We start from the raw sequence: 20184 nt of genomic DNA on the forward strand, positions 1-20184 counted from the left end.
TAGCTGGTGGGGTTGATGTCAGTGATAACCAACAAATAGATCTAATACCTTCCACATCTACATCTGTTTCCGAGAAGGAGATGATGAGTGTACTGCGTGATGAGTATGAGAGGTTACTCCAGGCTACTTCACAACATACTATAACCACTCTTGCACACTCAGGTATAGTTTATCTGGCATCCAAACCCTCTCCCTGGATTATTGACTCTGGAGCCTCTAATCACATGATGGGGACTCCAGGTGTGTTCTCTTCTCTCTCTGAAACTTCCACATTTCAAATTGTTACCCTTGCCAATGGTTCCTCTTATCCCATATGTGGTGTTGGTAATGTTGTCACAACTTTCTCTTCCTTTATTATCTGTTCTATATGTACCTAAATTTCCATTCAATCTTATGCCAGTCAGTAAATTAACTAAGACCCTTAATTGATCTATTACATTTTTCCCTTCCTTTTGTGTTTTTCAGGATCTCAAGATGGGAAAGAAGATTGAAGATTGGTGGGGGGCATGAAGCCAGTGAATTGTATTACCTTGATGGTGGTGGGTCGTCAGTTGCACTTTAGACTTCACTCACTCCTCTACAATGGCATTGTCGGCTGGGACATCCATCTCTCAAGGCACTCAAGATACTGGTTCTATCTTTGAGTCATTTGTCGTTTTTACAGTGTGAATCGTGTTAGTATGGGAAACACCATTTGATTTCCTTCAATCCTAGAGTTGATAGTCGTATATTGAGTCCTTTTGCTTTAGTTCATTTGGATGTTTGGGGTCTGATTAAAATAGAGTCTTATAATGGTTACAAGTATTTTGTCACTTTTATTGATGATTGTTCAAAGATGACATGGATTTGTTTAATGAAAGAAATGAGCGAATTATTTTCCATTTTTCAAAAATTCCATATTGAAATTCGTACACAATTTGGTGCTTCAATCAAATTTCTTTGTTCAGATAACGGTTGTGAATACTTGCTTCCTTTCAACAGTATTTAGAATAGCATGGCATCATTCATCAAACTTCATGTGCATCCATTCCTCAACAAAATGGGGTGGATGAACAAAAGAACCGTCATCTCCTTGAAACTGTAAGGTCTATTCCTCATCATATGAGTGTTCCTAAACGATTTTGGAGTGATGTTGTGCTTACCGCTTGTTTCCTTATTAATCAGATGCCTTATTCATCCTTCATGGTCGGTTTCCCTTTTCTATTTTGTTCCCCACCTTGTCTCCCTTTCCATTAACACCTCGGGTCTTCGGTTGTGTGTGCTTTATTCACAATTTAAGTCCTGGGATAGACAAGTTGGTTGCATGCTCTATTAAGTGTGTCTTTCCTGGCTACTCTTGGACCCAGAAAGGGTATAAGTGTTACAATCCCATTGCTTGAAAGTTTTATGTTTGTCCTGATGTCACCTTTTTTGAGTTTGTCCCCTTCTTCTCGGGACCTGAAGTATCGGTATCTTCACCTTTGCTTCCTCTTCCTCTTCCATTCCGTGATCCCGTTCCGGTTGTTCTAGTGGGGCTGAGTCTTCACCTCCTCTAGTGCAGATTCCTAATGAATGACCACTAATTCGGCACGTGTATACTCATCGACAGACACTGGCTCCTCCAGCTTCTACCTTGTCTACGGATCTTGTTGTTGCTCCTGTCTTGGAACCTTCAGGACTTGATCTTCCCATTGCTTTACGGAATGGTAAACGTAGTTGTACCCTCGATCCCATTTCCAATTCTGTTTCAGTCTCTCACCTTTCTGCTTCACATCGCCAGTTTGTTCCACTGTTGTCATTTATTTCTATACCTTAGAATGTCTAGGAGGCTCTTACCTCACCTAGGTGGCATCAAGCAATGGAGGAGGAATTCTCTGCCCTTCAACATACTCAAACGTGGGAGCTCATTACTCTTCCTCCTAGTAAGCATGTTGTGGGTTGTAAATAGGTGTATACTGTTAAATACTTGCCGGATGGTAGTGTGGAGCATTTGAAGGCCAAATTTTTTGCTAAAGGTTATTCATAGTTGTATGGGGTGGACTATATGGAGACCTTCTCTCCAGTGGCTAAGATTGGCTCCATCCATGTCTTAATTTCCCTAGCAGTTATGTATGATTGGCCCTTGTTTCAACTTGACATTAAAAATGCCTTCCTTAATGGTGACCTTATGGGGGAGGTATATATGGAGCAACCACTTGGGTTTGTTGCTTAGGGGGAGGATAGTAAGGTATACAAACTTAAAAAGGCAATTTGTGGGCTGAAACAATTGCCTTGTGCTTGGTTTGGGAAGTTTAGTAAAGTGGTGAAAGAATTTTGGAATGAAATAATGTTAGGTTGACCACTTAGTGTTCAACTATGATTCAAAAGCAGGAAATATTTTATTAGTGGTTTATGTGGATGATATTGTCATAACTGGGAGTGACAAATTGGGGATTGATAAACTAAAGGTATTTTTGTAAAACCATTTTCAAACAAAAGACCTTGGGAAGTTGAAGTATTTCTTGGGTATAGAAGTTGCTAGATCAAAATAAGTTGTAAACCTGTGTCAAAGAAAATATGTTCTTGATCTGCTGGATGAAGCAGGACTGTTAGGTGCAAAACCGACTGAAACTACCATGGAACCAAATGCTAAGTTGAGCAGTGATACAGGGGAAATATTTGATGATCCTAGAAGATATAGATGGTTAGTGGGGAAGCTGAACTATTTGACTATCACAAGACCAGACATCTCCTTTGCAATTAATGTGGTGAGCCAATTTATGCAGAACCCTCGAATACCTCACTGGGATGCAGTTCTTAGAATTGTAAGGTACTTGAAGGGAGCTCCAGGCCGTGGGTTGTTGTACAAACCAGGAAGAAGACTTGAAGTAATTGGGTATACAAATGCAGATTGGGCATGCTCAGTGTCAGATAGAAGATCTACTGCAGGTTAATGCACATTTCTTGGAGGAAATCTTGTGACATGGAAGAGTAAGAAGTAGACCGTTGTGGCAAAGAGTAGTGCTGAAGCCAAATACAAAGCCATGGCACACACTACATGTGAATTAGTATGGCTGAGGAATCTCCTACAAGAAATTGGATTCTGCATGGACAGACCTTTGAAATTGTATTGTGACAATCAAGCTGCACTTCACATCTCATCTAACCCTATTTTTCATGAGAGAATAAAGCACATAGAGATTGATTGCCACTTTGTGAGGGAGAAGGTCCTTACTGGAGAGATAAGCACAGAACATGTGGGCTTAGGTGATCAATGGGCAGATTTGTTTACAAAAGGGTTAAGCTCAGGGAGAATGAACTATATATGTAACAAGCTGGGATTATATGACATATATTCTCTAGTTTGAGGGAGAGTGTTAGAGCTAGCCGAATAAGGGTAGATTAGTCATTTTATTCAGTTAAGTTATGTGCTTATGTGGCAGTTCTAATATTGACTTCCTGTCCCATACTTAAATGAGGGCAGTTTAGTCATTGTACAATTAATTAGAGACACTAATCTACATTATGGTTGACTGATAGGGTTAGGTTATCAGGTTCAACTGTTCTTCTTCTTCTTCATCTTCTTCTTTACTGGTTCGAACTGCTGAAACACAGCTGTTAAAACAACTTCTTTATTATCCAGGAAGGTCAGCTCTTTCCAAACTTTTTCTTTATCCAAAGCAATGAGGTAAAAGAAACTTCTTTTCTCCACCACCCTTTCAGCCTTCTCTTCACAAATTGAAGGTTTTTTTTTTTTTTTAAATAATTTAACCTTCTACCTCACAAAATGAACCCAGAATTTTTCAAATATAAAGGGGTCTTGGTGATCTGAATCTTTTCGGTGTTAAGAATCACTATCAGTGGTTGGACATACTACAAGGACCTATCTGTTGGATGGTTCCTGAAAGTGTTCATCCCATTCTGGGGAGATTAAGAACCAATCCAAGCAGCAACAAAGAAAGCTACTGATTACATGTTACTATGTTAGACCAAGTAAACCTTGTGTTCTTGAGAGAACTTTTGCTATTATTTTGTAAGCCTAAGTGGTCTGAAATCTCTTACTTTACCAGCACCTTCAACCTTGGGAATAAGACAAACGAAAGTGGCATTTGCACTCTTTTCTACTAATTTTTACTGCCAAAATTCCTTGAATATCGCCATTACACCACTTCTAATAATTCCCCAACATTTTTTTTAAAGGACATGTTTGACCCATCTAGCCCTGACTTTCCCCCAATCTTCCTCTTCATCAAACTCCCTTTCCAACCAATTCCTCACCATTTCACCCATATTGTTGAATTCCTATCCTTCTTAGAAACGTTTTCTACTTTGGGACAATTTGAATAACTCCATATAATAATTCCCTAGATTTTTGTCTCCTTGTTACTTCTTCATGGTTAATCATTTTTTAAGCTCTTCCCTTAATTCCTCTATCCATTTTCTCTCTTCCCTTGTTATATTGTTTTCTTCCTCTAGTCTATCCAGGTACGCCATCTTCCTTAGTTGTTGAGATTGCTTGGGTAGGGTGTTTCTGGCCTTTTCATTATCTGTATTTGGGTGCCTAAACGAGGGCTTTCTTGAAAATTTTCCTCAAAATATAAATATCAGTTTTGAGGGTGTGAGCAGTAACAGACACCTTTTATTTGCATATGTTGACTTTGGGAATGTTACTGTTCTCAGTCAGGTAAATATATGGTTCAAAGATGGCCAAGATGCACACAGTAGATGAGGATCCCTCTTTTTTTCCTCTGTTGAATATAGTGATTAGATACTTGCATGTATATAACTGTGTTTATATTATAGCAAGACTTAGGCTGCACTTTTGTCTGTACTTGGGGAGTTGGAAATGTTCTTTCAGTTTTTTGATTGGGAATAATAAAAAAGTTCTGTTCGTGCAAGATTCTCCACTCTAATGGAAGGGAGGAAGCCATCTTGAACTTTGCTGCTGCTGCGGAAGGATTCATTCACTTGGAGGAATGGAGGAGAGATTTGTTCCTGCTTGGCATTGGAGAAGAATGCAGAAGATAGAAGCAAAAACTTTTGTTCTTGAGATTTATAAATGCAGAGGGAACTTAGCATTGAAGATTAGGGAAACTAATATGGTGATGGTTCTACTGATATGCAAGGAGGTGATTGAATGGTTTATGTTGTTCTTGGAAGGAGCTTTACAGACAGGCAGAAACTCTGTGTTCAAAGATTTGAGGGTAGGGGAAAAAGAACCTATACTGCAGAAAGAAATGAAAATGTTAAAGGCAGGCATGTCACTCTTTATGAACTCTTTGGTAAAGGGAAGAAGCAGGTGATCTGCTTCCCAGAAGAAAGAAGAGGGGGTGGCTGGAAGGAAATCACAAATACTTTGAAGGATTTTTTGAGGCAGGAGAAGGAGGCAGAGGAAGACAAAAAAGCAGAAAACATGAAAACTAATGTGTCGAAGGAAGAGGAAACTAATGATAAAATACGGGTTATGACAAGCAAAGGAGGTTTATTCAGAATTGTAGCAAATTGGGAGAGAGGCGACTGGGAAAAGAAGCTAGTGATTCAGACAATGGTACAACCATTAGATTTGAAGGAAATAGCAGAAAATATAATGAAGGACTTACAAGTTTACCACTGAAGGGGGCGGTAATAATAACTCCCTTTAAAAAGAAGTAGGCTTTGCTGGAATTAGTAGAAGATGTGGTAGATGTAACTGCTTTGAATATTGTGGGAAGTTCTGGCAGCTTCACAGTGGCAAAATGGAGCCCATTGTCTAATGAGAGAAGTTTTACCACAGAAGGTGGGGTAAACGTTCGTGTTCTTGGTCTCCCCTTCCACCTTTGGAAGGAAGAAACCTTCAAATCAATTGCATTATTGTGCAGTGCAAAGCTGGATAGCATCTTTGCAATAGACCTTCACTCAGTAGCCATTTGATTGAGTGGGGTCAGACCTGAGGACCCATCTGGCAGCATCTTTGCGAAGTGCTTCCCTCTCCAAACCAAAGTCCCATAACTAATTCTGATGTGTACTTTGTGAAGAAAAGTAGAAGAAACTGAGGTTTCAGCAAGAGAGAAAGAGAGAAGAAGAAGAGAGAGTGGGATGAAGCCAGAAATGAATAGTTCTGGTCGCCAACCCCTCTTTGAATTATATACTTAAAATAAAATAATGAAAGATTACAAGAATGCCCTTATTAGGGCGGCTACTTTAAGTAGCTGAATAGTCACAACTTAAAAACATAAACTAATGGGCCTAAAGCCCAATAACTTCCTAACTTAACAACTTAAAAATAAAAAATAAATGACTGGGCCCAATAACTTGAAATCGGCCCAACTCAACATTCCCCCTCAAGTTGGGAGTAAGTGTCACACATTCCCAACTTGCATAGATCATGCTCCAGCTTGTTCCTTGCAACAACTTTTGTGAGAACATCCCCTAAAGTCAGCAAACATCCCCTAAAGTCACCCTTTCTCTTATGAAATGTCTATCTACTTCAATGTGCTTTGTCTTGTCATGCTGAACTGGGTTGTGGGTAATGTTAATTGCTGCCTAATTATCGCAGTAAAGCATCATAGGTTCTTCTGCTTTAACACCAATCTCTCCTAACAAGGAGCGGATCCAGAGAAGCTCTAAAACTCCATGTGCCATGGCTCTGTATTCAGTTTCTGCACTTGATCTTGCCACAACTATCTGTTTCTTACTTTTCCATGAGACTAGATTACCCCCAACAAGAGTGCAAACTCCTGATGTAGACCTCCTATCATCAAGGCATCCTGCCCAATCAACATCTGTATAAGCCTCTAGCTTCAACTGTCCATAGTCAGCAAATAGTATGCCTTTACTTGGGTGTCCCTTCAAATAAGCAAGAATCCTGTCAACAGCCTCCCAATGCTGGACTCGTGGGGCATGCATGTATTGACTCACCACACTCATTGCATAGGAAATATTTGGTCTTGTCATACATAAATATAGCAGTTGCCCCGCAAGTCTCTTATATCTCCCAATGTCCTTTACCATCTCACCTTCTGATGCATTAATTTTGTGATTCTGATCAATAGGAGTATTGGCTGCCTTTGTTCCAAGCTTCCCTGTTTCTTGCAAAAGGTCCAGAACATACTTCCTCTGAGAAATAAAAATTCCATGTTTTGATCTTGAAACCTCAATGCCCAAGAAGTACCTCAGCTCCCCAAGATCCTTAGTTTCAAATTCTCTGTGTAGATTCTTCTCCAAACTGTTAATCTCACTTAGGTCATTTCCTGTGACAACAATATCATTCACATAAGCAATCAAGACCGACACCAGGGACCTCCTCCGCTTCACAAACAAAGTATGGTTAGATTGAGTCTAAGTGTAGCCAAAAGCAATCAAGGCCTTCCTGAACCTATTAAACCATGCTCTGGAGATTGTTTTAAACCATAGAGTTACTTATTCAGTTTACATACTTTCCCCTTTTCAGCATCACTATAGAAACTAGCAGGAAGATCCATATACACTTCTTGCAAATCTCCATTCAGAAAAGCATTTTTTACATCAAATTGAAACAGGGGCCAAGAGTATGTGGCAGCAAGAGAGAGAAGGATCCGAACAGAAGTCATCATTGCAACTGGTGCAAAGGTCTCTTAGTAATCAATGCCATAGCTTTGGGTGTACTCTTTTGCAACCAGTTTGGCCTTATACCTTTCTATACTTTCATCTGCCTTGTATTTAACTATATAAACCCATCTGCATCCAACAATCTCCTTGCCCTCTAGTAGATCCACAATCTCCCATGTCTGATTCTTAATTAAGGCTTCCATCTCTTCCTGCATAGCTATCTTCCGCTCAGATTTGGAGAGAGCTTCACTGACACCCTTGTTTATAGACATAGAGTCAAGAGAAGAAAGGAAAGCATGATAGGAAGGAAAAAGTCCACTGTAGGATAGGTACTGTGAAATACAATGAGCAAGACACTTTCTCTTCCCTTTTCTGAGTGCAATAGGAAGGTCCAGGTAATCTGTAATGGGATTAGTAGAATCAATAGGAACTGAAACATTAGAGGTATCAAGAGGACTACCTGAATCCATGTAAGTTGAATCTAGAGTCTCCAAGGAAGTGATAGGAAGCGATGTGAGTTCTTCTGTAGTGGAATCAACCTCCCTGTGAAGTCGTTGTCATGAATAACACTGAGAAGCAAGACGCAAGGGAGGTGACATAGGAGGATCAGACACAGGAGTGGACATAAGAACTGGAACTAGAAAAGGAATAGACTGCTCACTTGCTTCCCCAAAACACTCCCCCTAAGAAGGATCCTTCGAGAAAAATGATGTTGAATCATAAAAGGTGACATCCATAGTAACATACCGACTCACAGAGACTGGATCATAGTAGCAGTACCCTTTCTGATTTTTTGCATACCCAAGAAAAACACGTTTCTTTGCCTTTGGATTGAGTTTCGAGCGGTGAGGACCAAGAACACGTGCAAAGCAAACACACCCAAACACCTTGAGAGTAATGTGGAACATCTCCCCCTCAGGAAGACTGCGTGAGAACTACATCACCCCAAAACCGAACTGGAACAGTAGGTCTGATCATCATGCTTCTTGTAATCTCAACAATGTGTCTGTGTTTCCTCTCTGCAACACCATTCTACTGTGGACTGTAAGAACAACTGCTCTGATGGATAACTCCATACTCTAACAGATACAAAGCAAGGTTCCTTTCAAAATATTCCCTGGCATTGTCTAATCTGAACACCTTTACTTGTACCCCAAACTGTGTTAGCACCATTTGATGAAATTGACGAACCAAAGATGGTACCTCATCACGAGATCTCATTAAGTAAATCCAAGAATATCGAGTAAAATCGTCCACAAATAAAAGGAAGTATTGATCGTCACCCATAGAAGGAACATGATATGGTCCCCACACATTAGAATGAATAACATCAAAAGTAGATGAACTCCTTTTATTACAGGCTTTAAAGGAACGCCTACAATGTTTTCCAAGTTGACAACCTTCATACTCTAAACTGGACAAATTAACAAACTCAAATAGCTTTGGAAATAAGAAATGCAAAGAAGAAAAAGACAAATGACCCAAACGATTATGCCAAAGCATAATCTGACTCACAGACTTCGACTCAATATCCTTGCTAACATGATGACCCCTAATGATGAGGAAGCACATCCAGGAGGTAGATTCCATTCACTTCATGACCACTCCTAATCATCCTCTTTGAATCCAGATCCTGCAAAACACAATTACCAGGAGAAAAAATCACTGAGCAATTCAAGTTCTTAGTCAAACTACTAACAGATAGCAAGTTAGTACTCAATCTGGGAACATGAAGGAAAAAGGGTAGGGAAGTGGAATTAGTAATCTTACAGACCCCTTCTTAGCAATGGGAACATGAGATACATCGGCTGTGGAGACTGTCTCTGCTAGAACAGAGTTAGTAAGAAGAAAAAATAGTGGAACATGAGATACATCGGGAGTGTTAGTCTCGGGTTTCACTTCCTCTCCAGTGATATACCCCAACTTCCCACGAGCACCAATGGCCATCTTTGCAGATTGTGACCATTCTAAATAGTTTGTACCATCTAACTGAACTGTAGTGATGGTCCTAGCCCCGAAAAGGTCTCCGACACCTCCTCCAATTGGTCCCATTTCACTCTTGGGTTTCTTTTCAGCTTCGTTACCCTCCATAATTCTCAAAAAAGGGTTAGAAGGTCACTTTAAGGTGAAAGAATATGAAATAAATCCCTTCAGGTACCACAAACACCCTTCTGGTACCCCAGATGATCCTCCCACAAAAGATTCCCTTTTTGCGAGATGGGAGAATAGAGAGAAGAGACAGCCACTCTCTCTAGAGACCTCCAAAAAATATAGGACTTGAACTGCCCTCTTTAGAAAACTCCAAGAGACCCTAAAAAATTAGGGTGCCACTTCCTAGGTCAAAATTGAAGAGTCCTACTAAAACAGGACTCTCCCCCTTTCTTTAGTTCTTCCTGAATTTGATGGGAAACCCTAGACCACCTACAGGGCAAAACAGATCCACTAAAAAATCCAAAAACTGGGCTTACCTGAGACCTTCATCAGCCTCTCAAATCACCATGCAGTTGGCCGATCTAGGGCTGCATGATAGAACAACTCAAGAAGCCTTCAGCCTGCTCTGATAGCAAGTAGAAGTTGCTGATAACTAATTCTGATGTATACTTTGTGAAAGAGAGAGAAGACACTGAAAGGTTTCAGCAAGAGAGAAAGAGAGAGAAGAAGAAAAGAGAGTGGGATGAAGCCAGATTGAATAGTTCTGGCTGCCAACCCCTCTTTGAATTATATACTTAAAATAAAATAATGAAAGATTACAAAAATGCCCTTAGTAGGGTGACTACTTTAAGTAGCTGAACAGTTACAACTTAAAAACATAAACAAATGGGCCTAAAGCCCAATGACTTCCTAACTTAACAACTTAAAAATAAAAAATAAATGACTAGGCCCAATAACTTGAAATCGGCTCAACTCAACAAAGACCTTCAATTTCCTTATTCCCAAACCCCATCATTTTTTTTTTCATTGCAAACATTGCCCCATTTTTCAATTGAATTTATCATACTAGATGGGACCTTTTAAAAGTGAAAGGCAATATATCGGGAGGTTGGAAAGGACACTCTTAATAAGAGTAATCCTTCTACCAAGAGAAAGGTACCTCCCCTTCCATCTTGCTAACTTTTGATCAATCCTACAAGAACCGGTTGCCAAGTAGATGAAACTGAAGCTTTTGCCTGTATAGGGAGACCCAAGTAAGTGAAAGGGAACTCCCCCACCAAACAACCCAAAGCTGAAGCACAACCCTCCAATAAATCATCTAGGATATCACCCAATCCAACATCACTCTTCTTCAAATTGATCCTTTGACCGACCAACAGTTCATAGAACTTGAGAATCACTTTTAAATTCATTACACGCTCTGTAGACACGTCTAGAAATACCAGTGTATCATCTGCAAACTGAAGGTGAGTAATGGGAATTCCATGTCTTCCTACTTTGAACCCTTCCAACATCCCAACACCCGCTCCTTTACTAAATAAGTAACTTAGGATTTCCGTAACCAAGACAAACAACAATGGAGGCAATGTATCTCCTTGTCTCAAGCCCCTATGGGCTTAGAAGGAAGGTATAGATATCCCTTTAACAAGAACTGAAAAAGAAACCGAAGAAATACATGCAAACATCTAACTACTCCATCTCTCCCAAAACCCATTCTTGCCAGAATTTCCTCTAGAAAACCCAATCCACTTGATCATAAGCCTTTTTAATATCAAGATTGCAGGCTAACCCTAGATGACCACTTCTCAACCTTGAGTCAACACATTCAATTGCAATCTTCACCCCATCAAGAATTTGCTTGCCTTCCTCAAAAGCCATCTGGGTTGGGCCCACAATCTCATGCAAGAACGGTCTTATCCTTCTAGATAAAACTTTAGAAATGATTTTGTGTGGGCTTGAGATTAAGCTGATTAGCCTAAAGTCTTTGATTCTAGATGCCCCTTCCATTTTTGGAATCAGAGAAATGAAAGTTGCACTAGCACTTCTCTCAACAATATTTTCCTACCAAAATTCATTAAACATCCTCACCACATCATCCTTTAGCACATGCCAACAACATTTGATTAATGAGATATTAAAGCCATCTGGGCCTGGAAATCAACTTTTCCTCCTTGATGAACTTCTCTTTAATTTGCCCCTTAGGGTCTTTGGTTATGCTTGTTTTGTTCATGATATGAGTACTTTCCAACATAAATTTGATCATAAGTCAATCAAATGTGTATTGCTTGGTTACTATCCTATCCAAAAAGGCTACATTTGTTTTGATCTTCTCTCTGGAAAGAAATATGTTTCTAAGGATGTTACCTTTTTGGTGTTCTCCATTTTCTAGCCATCCCATCCTTTTTTGGGGGAGATTGCAAGTGGCGATCAAACTCCTTTTTGTCTTCTTGTTCTTGTCCCTATACCTCCTCCTCATCTTTGTAATGATGGCATTCCTTCTCTTCCTACTCCTTTTGTATATTGCCCTCGTTGTTGGTAGCAATTCTTTATTAGGTGTAATAAGAGGGTTGCTCTTGAAGTTGAATGCCCATCACAATCTGATTTCTTGGACTCAGGTAATCTTGAACCTCCTAATAATTTTGTTACTGGTCTTGACCTTGATCTTCCTATTGCCATCTGAAAGGGAAAGAGGACATGTAGCAAGTATCCTATTACTAACTATGTGTCTTATGATGCTCTCACCTTCCTATTGTGCCTATATTTCTGCTATTTCTTCTGTTTCCATCCCCTGTAGTGTTATAGAGGCAAATGTAGTCCCCTCATTGAAGGAAACTATGAACCAATAGATGGAGGCCCTAATAAAGAACTAGGCTTGGGCGATTGTTCCTTGTCCTAAGGATAAGGTTCTTGTTACCTACAAGTGGGTGTACACTATTAATCACAAGACAGATGATTCAATTAAGAGGTACAAGGCTTGACTTGTGCCAAAGGATACATTCAAACCTATGGCATTGATTATCTGGAAACATTTCCTCAAATTGCTAAAATGAACACTATTGGGGTGATCATGTCTCTTCTTTTTTGAAAGGTAAAATGAAAATTTTATTAAAAATAAAAGAATAGGCCAAATACAAGCATCCCCAGGTGTCAAGATAACACTCGTCCAATAAACAACAAAAACAAAACCAAGGGAGTACAAAAGTAAGCCCTCGAACACAACATCTTAAACATCTTAAAACAAATCATCTTACCCATCTCTTTCCTTCATTCCATGCCTCTCCTCCTTCCCCAACAATGATCTTCCTCAAGCTGTCTTCCTGCTTGCTTTTTTCAATGCTTTGAAAACCCTTCTAACGAAATCTTCTCTGCTTGAAAAAAACAGTGCTAAGCTCTTGTCGACCTTGAAATCCTTGTCAACCATACATTTAATCTCCATTCCCCCCCCCCCTTCTCATTTACATCGATTGATGAACATGCAAGTAAGCTCTTCTCACTATCTCGATCACCCCCTTCCTCCTTATCCTTAATCTTTGACCTTGGCTCCAAACCTTCCCCAGAAGCTGACATCCTTTTTAGCTTCACCCCTTCTAGATCTTGACGCTTGGCTCCCTAGAACTCATCAATCTTCATTTTCAAAACATTACCCCTTGAATCTCTTTTCTTATAGAGTTCATTCTTAAATTTGTTAGTAGGACTAGCACTAGTCCATCTTTCAAATGAGAGAATACTTTTGACACATGAGCAAGGTGGAACTTGCTTGCTTCTTTTTGTTTCCTCGCTGCCTCTGGAACAACATCGTCCCTTTCCTTGATCTCAAAATTCTTCTTCAGCCTAAATCAACCCAAGCCTTTTGATTGGGACTTCAAATCTTAAACCCTCTTTTCAATCTTCTAGTCCACCATTCTCTTCTTTTGTACTTGCATCCTCGAAATGATTGCTTTCTTCCAATCTCTTAGTTTAACCTACTTCGAAATCCTCCCCTTTTGAGTGCTTTCTTTCTCCCTTACACCCTCCTTTGCTTCCTCTAAACCAACCTCCTATTCTCCCCTGTCTCCCTCAAACCTAGCATCATCCCAATTAGACAAAGCCAACCACCCCACTTGAGGCAGAACAATAGGGATCTCAACCACAAAAGTACAAAATAGATAAACTTAACTAATGGACAATTAAGCTTTGTCTTCTACTTTGATCTCCAAATTAGATGAAGCTAGATGACCATCTTCTCGAGCAATCATGTCTCGTGCTGCCCACTACTCTTGGACTTTATATCAAATAGATGTGAAGAATGCCTTTCTTAATGGGGACCTATAGGAAGAAGTTTATATAGACTTACCACTTGTAAGCCTTGTTAACAGTGAAGGGAAAGTTTGCTGAAGAAGTCTTTGTATGGGGCTCAAGTAGTCCCCTAGAGCCTGGTTTGACAAATTTAGAAATGTTATCTTAAAGATTGGATTCTCTTAATCTCAGGTAGACCATACATTGTTTATAAGAAGAATTGATGGTAGAATAACAATGTTGATAGTATATGTTGTTGACATTATTGTGAAGAGTGATGACTTTACAGGTATCTCTCAATTAAAATTCTTCCTTACTTCAGAATTTGAGATTAAGTATCTTGGTGATCTCAAATACTTTTTTGGCATTGAAGTCCAAGAAGGGAATCTTTCTTTCAAAAAGAAAGTATGTTCTTGATTTACTCCATGAAATTGGGAAATTGGGGTCCAAGCCTGTGGAAACTCCAATTGATCCTAACCACAAATTGAGTGCTACTGAAGGAAGCTTCTTCCAGACAAAGGGATAATTCAGGGATTGATGGGTTGTTTCTTGTATCTTTCTTTGACTAGACATAACTTATGTTATGTTGTTGGAGTGGTTAGCCAATATATGAATGAACCCAAAATATTTCACATGCAAGTAGTTAATAGAATTTTAGCTTATATCTAAAAGCATAGTTTTCAAGGCGCCAAGGCGAGGCTAGGCGACAAGGGGGCGCCTTGTCGCCTAGGTGATGGATTTTTTTATGTTGAAAACATAGATCCTAGGGTAGTTTCCTAGATACCATAACCATATTTCCTTGATAATTATTTATAATTTTCATAAGAAAAGTATAAAGTTCATATTGAAGTATAGAAAATCAACATATTCATGAGAAGAAAAAGAAGGAAAATAAAATTAAAAAAAATATAGGGGATGAACTCTTATTTTAGTTTTAGGTAAAGAAGAAAAGAAAAAGTAATGGTAGTAGTAAAAAACTGCTTGGGGATTAGGCGAGGCAAGCCTCAAAGGGTGCCTTGTCGCCTAGGCACCCGCCTAGGCATCCCCTTGACAACTATGTCTAAAAGGGTGTCCTAGTAAAGGAATGTTGTACTCCAAGCATGGTCAACTAAAGATTGAGGCTTACTTAGATGCCGATTGGGCTGGGTCCATTGATGATAGAAGATCCACATATGATTACTTTGCCTTAATTGGAGGCAATGTGGTTTCATGGAGAAGTAAGAAACAATTAATTGTTCTTCATTCTAGAGTTGAGGCTGAATATAGGGTAATGGCTTATGGGGTGTTTGATCTAGTCTAGTTGAAGACCTTGATTGAGATGGGCATACAAGCTGATACTCCAATGAGACTATCCTGTGACAATCAAGTAGCCATAAACATTGTTTACAATCTTGTTCAACATGATCATATAAAACATATTTCTGTAGACAAACACTTTATCATGTGGATTGCTAGCGGAGAGATTTGCTTTCCTTTTGTATGGTCGGAAGACCAATTAGCTGATTGCCTCACTAAAGGCTTTACCATCCAAAGTTTGTCAAGAACCTTGTCAATCTAGACATGATTGACATATATGCTCAGCTTGAGGGGGAGTGTTGAGAATGCTTGGACAGGGTGTTTTTGGTCTTTTCATTATCTTTTTGTATTTGGGCTCCCAAGTGGGGGCTTTCTTGTATTTTTCCTCAAAATATAATTATTTGTTTTGAGGGTGTGAACACTAACACACACTTCTCATTCAACAGTTTCTCTTCTCTTCTCTCTTCTTCTTCCTCTTATTCTCTGTATAAACCCTAGATTGACTTAGTAATTCTGATGTTTATCTAAGATGTGACAAATACCTTTTCTATCAAAATTTAAAAGAAATCCGTACAACTGCACCGAGTTGAGGAATGTTAATTAATTTATACTAATACAGAACTATTTGATTGATTTGTCCTACAATTCTTCATTACTTAGAACAGGTTGGACTGGAACTGTGCATTCAAAAATTTTGATGCTTGACATGTATGACACTGTGTCCTCTTTCTAAGCTTTTAAAACACTTATGCAGACTGAGTTGGAGGAAGCAAAAGCAGAAGAGATAATGAAGCTGCAGAATTCTTTGCAAGATATGCAGAGCAAAATGAATGAAACAAATGGACTACTTGGCAAGGAAGGAGAGTCTTCATATACAGCAATTGAAGATGCACCTCTTGCTATCAAGGAGACCTCAGTTCTTGTCCAAGATACCAAAACCATAGAATCTTTAACCGCAGAAATGGAAACCCTGAAGGTAATTTACATTTAATTTTGTTAATGATACTGCATCCATGGTCTTCCATCAATCAGAACAGAAACATAAGAAAGGATACCTGCACTCTCAAAAAAAGGGGTGTCTGTACTCTTATCTTCAGGAAATCAATTGCTTAGGAATATTTTGGTAATACATTGTCAAATATAGGAACATCTTTTTCAATGTAGTTTAAACTTACAGAGCAATAACTATTGATAATGAAGAGATCCATAATATTAATAGAGCAAACTGTTTATAAGCATAAAGATAAGTACTTAATACAATTATCTTTCAGAATACTGCATCCTATTTGTAAGCAATTTTAGACTTAAGTTCAATAAACTATTGTCATCCATAACAAGAGGCATGTGTATTGCTAAATGTAACTATGGGTAAGGTTGAATCTGCTTGAATGTACCACAGATGACTAGATGAGACAGAATGATCTTGTAAAATAAGATAGTTTAATCGAAACTTCTGTTGAATTTGGAGCATTATTGGACATATACCATTCAAAATTTCATTTGGGACTTATGAAGTTAGTCCCTAATGAGGTGCTACGATGTCCACTTTTGTAGAAAAAGCACTGTCTAAATATATAAATGAATATAAGTCAACAGAGTCCAGTACTCTTCCAAAGAAGACCTCGAGTCTGGAGGTATTGGATTCCATAATAATTGCATTAATACTGTGATATAGGACCTGCTCAATTCCAGTCCAATGTTGAATGGTCTTCCTTGATCAGAAATTTTTGACTGTTGATGGCTGTAATGGCTTCTTGAAGGTATAAGAAAGAAAATAGAGAAATAAAGAAGAGAGAGATACCCAATCACTCACAAGGTGCCTAGAATCACTCACCATAATTAGCATAAGCTCAAAAAATCCCAATAAAATTCATTGATCTTTGTGTAAAAACGTTCATACATATTTATAGGTTTGATCATCCGTTTGGTGGTGAAGTAATGTACAGAATTTTAGCTGAGTATTCAGTAGTTTCTTAAGTCTTCCAAAAATAATTGTCTCTACTCTTTGCAGTAGTCTAAAATATTGCTATGCAAAGCCAATTTTCCTTGATTTCTTCTTTGGGGATGTAAGAATACATCAAACTACACCAACATAATTGTTGTTTTCCTCTAAAGCATCATCATCAGTGAAAGTATAGCTCTTTTTTTTTTTTGTTAACTCAGTCTGGACAAGAGGGATAATTTTGAATAGGGTGTGAGAGGACGATTCACACTCCCCCGGAAATTATCTTATATATGAAAGTTACACAAAAGTTGAAAAATGTGTTGATAGTTCAGTTGAACCAGGTTCAGAAATATAGAAAAGAGAAACAGAGAAGAATAGAGGGAGAAGAAGAGAAGAAGTGTTGATTTCAGAAGTCAAAGAGACCATCCCAGCCGACCACATATATATATATATATATATTTGTCCCTACTTAAGTATGGGACATGTAACTTAACAGAGTACCCAATAGACAAAACACATCTTAACTCATGATGAAAAGACAGAAATGCCCTTTCTTTGCCGACTCTAGCACTCCCCCTCAAACTGGAGAGTATATGTCATATAGTCCCAGCTTGTTACATATATAATTCACTCTTCCTGAACTCAATCCTTTTGTAAACAAGTTTGCCCATTGATCACTTGTTCTTACATGCTTTGTACTTATGACACCAGTAAGGACTTTTTCCCTAACAAAATGGCAATCTACCTCTATGTGTTTAGTCCTCTCATAAAAAATTGGATTGGATGAGATGTGAATTGCAGTTTGGTTGTCACAGTATAGTTTCATGGGTTTGCTTATTGAGAACCTGACTTCCTGCAAAAGATTTTTCAACCACACTACTTCACATTGCAGTGTGTGCCATGGCCCTGTATTTTGCTTCAACACTACTCCTTGCTACAATAGTTAGCTTCTTACTCTTCCATGTCACCAAATTTCCTCCAAAAAAGGTGCAATAACCTATAGTGGATCCCCTTTCAGATATTGAACCCGCCCAATCTGCATCTGTATACCCAACTATTTCGAGACTTCCTCCTTGTTTGAACAATAACCCATGCCCTGGAGCCCCCTTTAAATAGCACACAATTCTAAGGACTGCATCCCAGTTAGGAACTTGGGGGCTTTGCATGAATTGACTTACCACACTAACAACAAAGGAGATATCTAGTCTAGTAATAGTTAAATAATTCAGTTTTCCCACTAGCCTTCTATACCCTCCAGGATCATCAAATAATTCACCTATATCACTGCCCAACTTCACATTTAGTTCATGGGAGTTTCAGCTGACTTAGCACCTAATAGTCATATTTCTTCTAATAGGTCAAAGAAACATATTTCCTCTAACACAAGTTTATACCTTGCTTCGATCTAGCAACTTCTATACCCAAGAAATACTTCAACTTCCCAAGATCCTTTGTTTGAAAGTGATCTTGTAGAAAGACCTTTAGTCTATCAATTCCAAGTTTATCACTGCCAGTTATGACTATGTCATCCATGTAAACCACTAGCAAGATCTTCCTGGCTTCAGAATCATAGTTGAACACTGAGTGGTCAACTTGACATTGTCTCATTTCGAACTCTTTCACTACTTCACTAAATTTGCCAAACCAAGCATGGAGAGACTGTTTGAGCCCATAAATTGCCTTCTTGAGCTTACACACCTACTTTTTTTCTTTGAGTACTACACCAATTCACTCACCACCGTACAACACTTCCTCATCCAACCACCACGATACTACCTAAGCACACATTCAGCCACTTCTGTTAGCATAAAAGAAAGCTTCTGATAACACCACAACCACCATCTGAAAAAAAAGAAATCCCTCTTGAAACTGCTTAGTAGAGGGTTCAAACCATCACAAACACAACCACACGACCACTAAGGCTGTCACACATGGTGATAGCAGTCCAGAAACCTCCTACTAGGGTTCCGCACTGTTCTCTCACCTGTAATCCAGACCACCGTAACCTTAGGAACACCTGAATAAGTTACTGTTGCCCTCTGTAGATTGCCACCGTCGTCTCTTACCCTTAATCCAGGTTATGCAGCCTGAAAAAAAATAAACAAAAGGAAAGAAGGGTAGAAGAAGAACTGATCGTAACACCGAGAACTTTAAGCTGTAGTATTCTTCTCTCCTGTTTAGCACTCTGATACCATGAGTCGATAGTTTAGTCGAACCAGGTTCAAAAATATAGAAAAGAGAAAGAGAGAGAAGAAGAAGTGTTGATCTGAGAAGTCAAAGAGACCCTCCCAGCGCCCCCCCCCCCCCCCCCCCCACACACACACACACACATATCTATCTATCTATCTATCTATCTATCTATCTATCTATCTATCTCTCTATATCTATCTATCTATCTATCTATCTATCTCTCTATATCTATCTATCTATCTATCTATCTATCTATATATATATATATATGTCAAAGCAAAGTACACTGTCTAATATGCCCCTACCTAAGTATGGGACATTTAACTTAACACAGTACCAAACAGACAAAATACATCTTAACTCATGACGAGAAGACAAAAATACCCTTCCTTAGCCAACTATAACAAGAAAGGACCATTATATCATTCTCTTACAAGAAAGAATAAAGGTGCACAAGAGAATGATAGTGTACATAAGATACACCTTACAATAGTGCTCCCAAGCCCCATAACACAAGGAAACATGGGTCATAGCCTTGGAAGTTTGTCAACTAGAAATTGATGGCGAGCATGCGTCATAGCCTTAGAGAAGAGGTCTGTTAGCTACAATGCAAAAGAAACATTGGGTAGAACGATGTGTCTAGTAGCAAACTATTGGATAAAATGGCAATTGACCTCTATGTTTGGTTCACTCATGAAAAACTAGATTAGAGGCAACCTTAATTGCACTAATATTATCTTTATAAATGGGGATTGAGGAGGGCTATGGAAAATCAAGATCATCAAGAAGGCTTGGAACCACAATTTCACTACGAACAGATGACATATCTCTACACTTGGGATTTAGTGGATGATTTTGAAACAGTTGCTTCTTACACTTAAAAAGATAACAAAATTCAGAGTGTCTAGTGTCTAGGCATCCTACCTGTTTTGGAGCAGCTACAGTAGTCCGAACCAGTGAAGAAGGAAGAAGAAGATGAGGAAGAAGACAAGAGAAAGAGAGAACAGGAGGGTTTAGTCGAA

At 38.9% G+C, this 20184-nt stretch overlaps 1 protein-coding gene across 7 annotated transcripts in view; it reads left to right on the top strand.

The window, feature by feature from the left end:
- Window positions 1–20184, top strand: part of LOC148864912 (myosin-9-like) — a 139272-nt gene that overhangs the window by 39994 nt on the left and 79094 nt on the right. For all 7 annotated transcript variants that reach the window (XM_088978885.1, XM_088978884.1, XM_088978887.1 and 4 more), the window contains one exon: window positions 15782–16003. In XM_088978885.1, coding sequence (XP_088835011.1) covers window positions 15782–16003 — 222 coding nt within the window. The remainder of the gene's footprint in view (window positions 1–15781; window positions 16004–20184) is intronic.

Source organism: Nelumbo lutea, chromosome 3 (assembly GCF_056320005.1).
Source record: "Nelumbo lutea isolate HS-2025 chromosome 3, American lotus-T2T, whole genome shotgun sequence".
Taxonomy (NCBI): Eukaryota; Viridiplantae; Streptophyta; class Magnoliopsida; order Proteales; family Nelumbonaceae; genus Nelumbo; species Nelumbo lutea.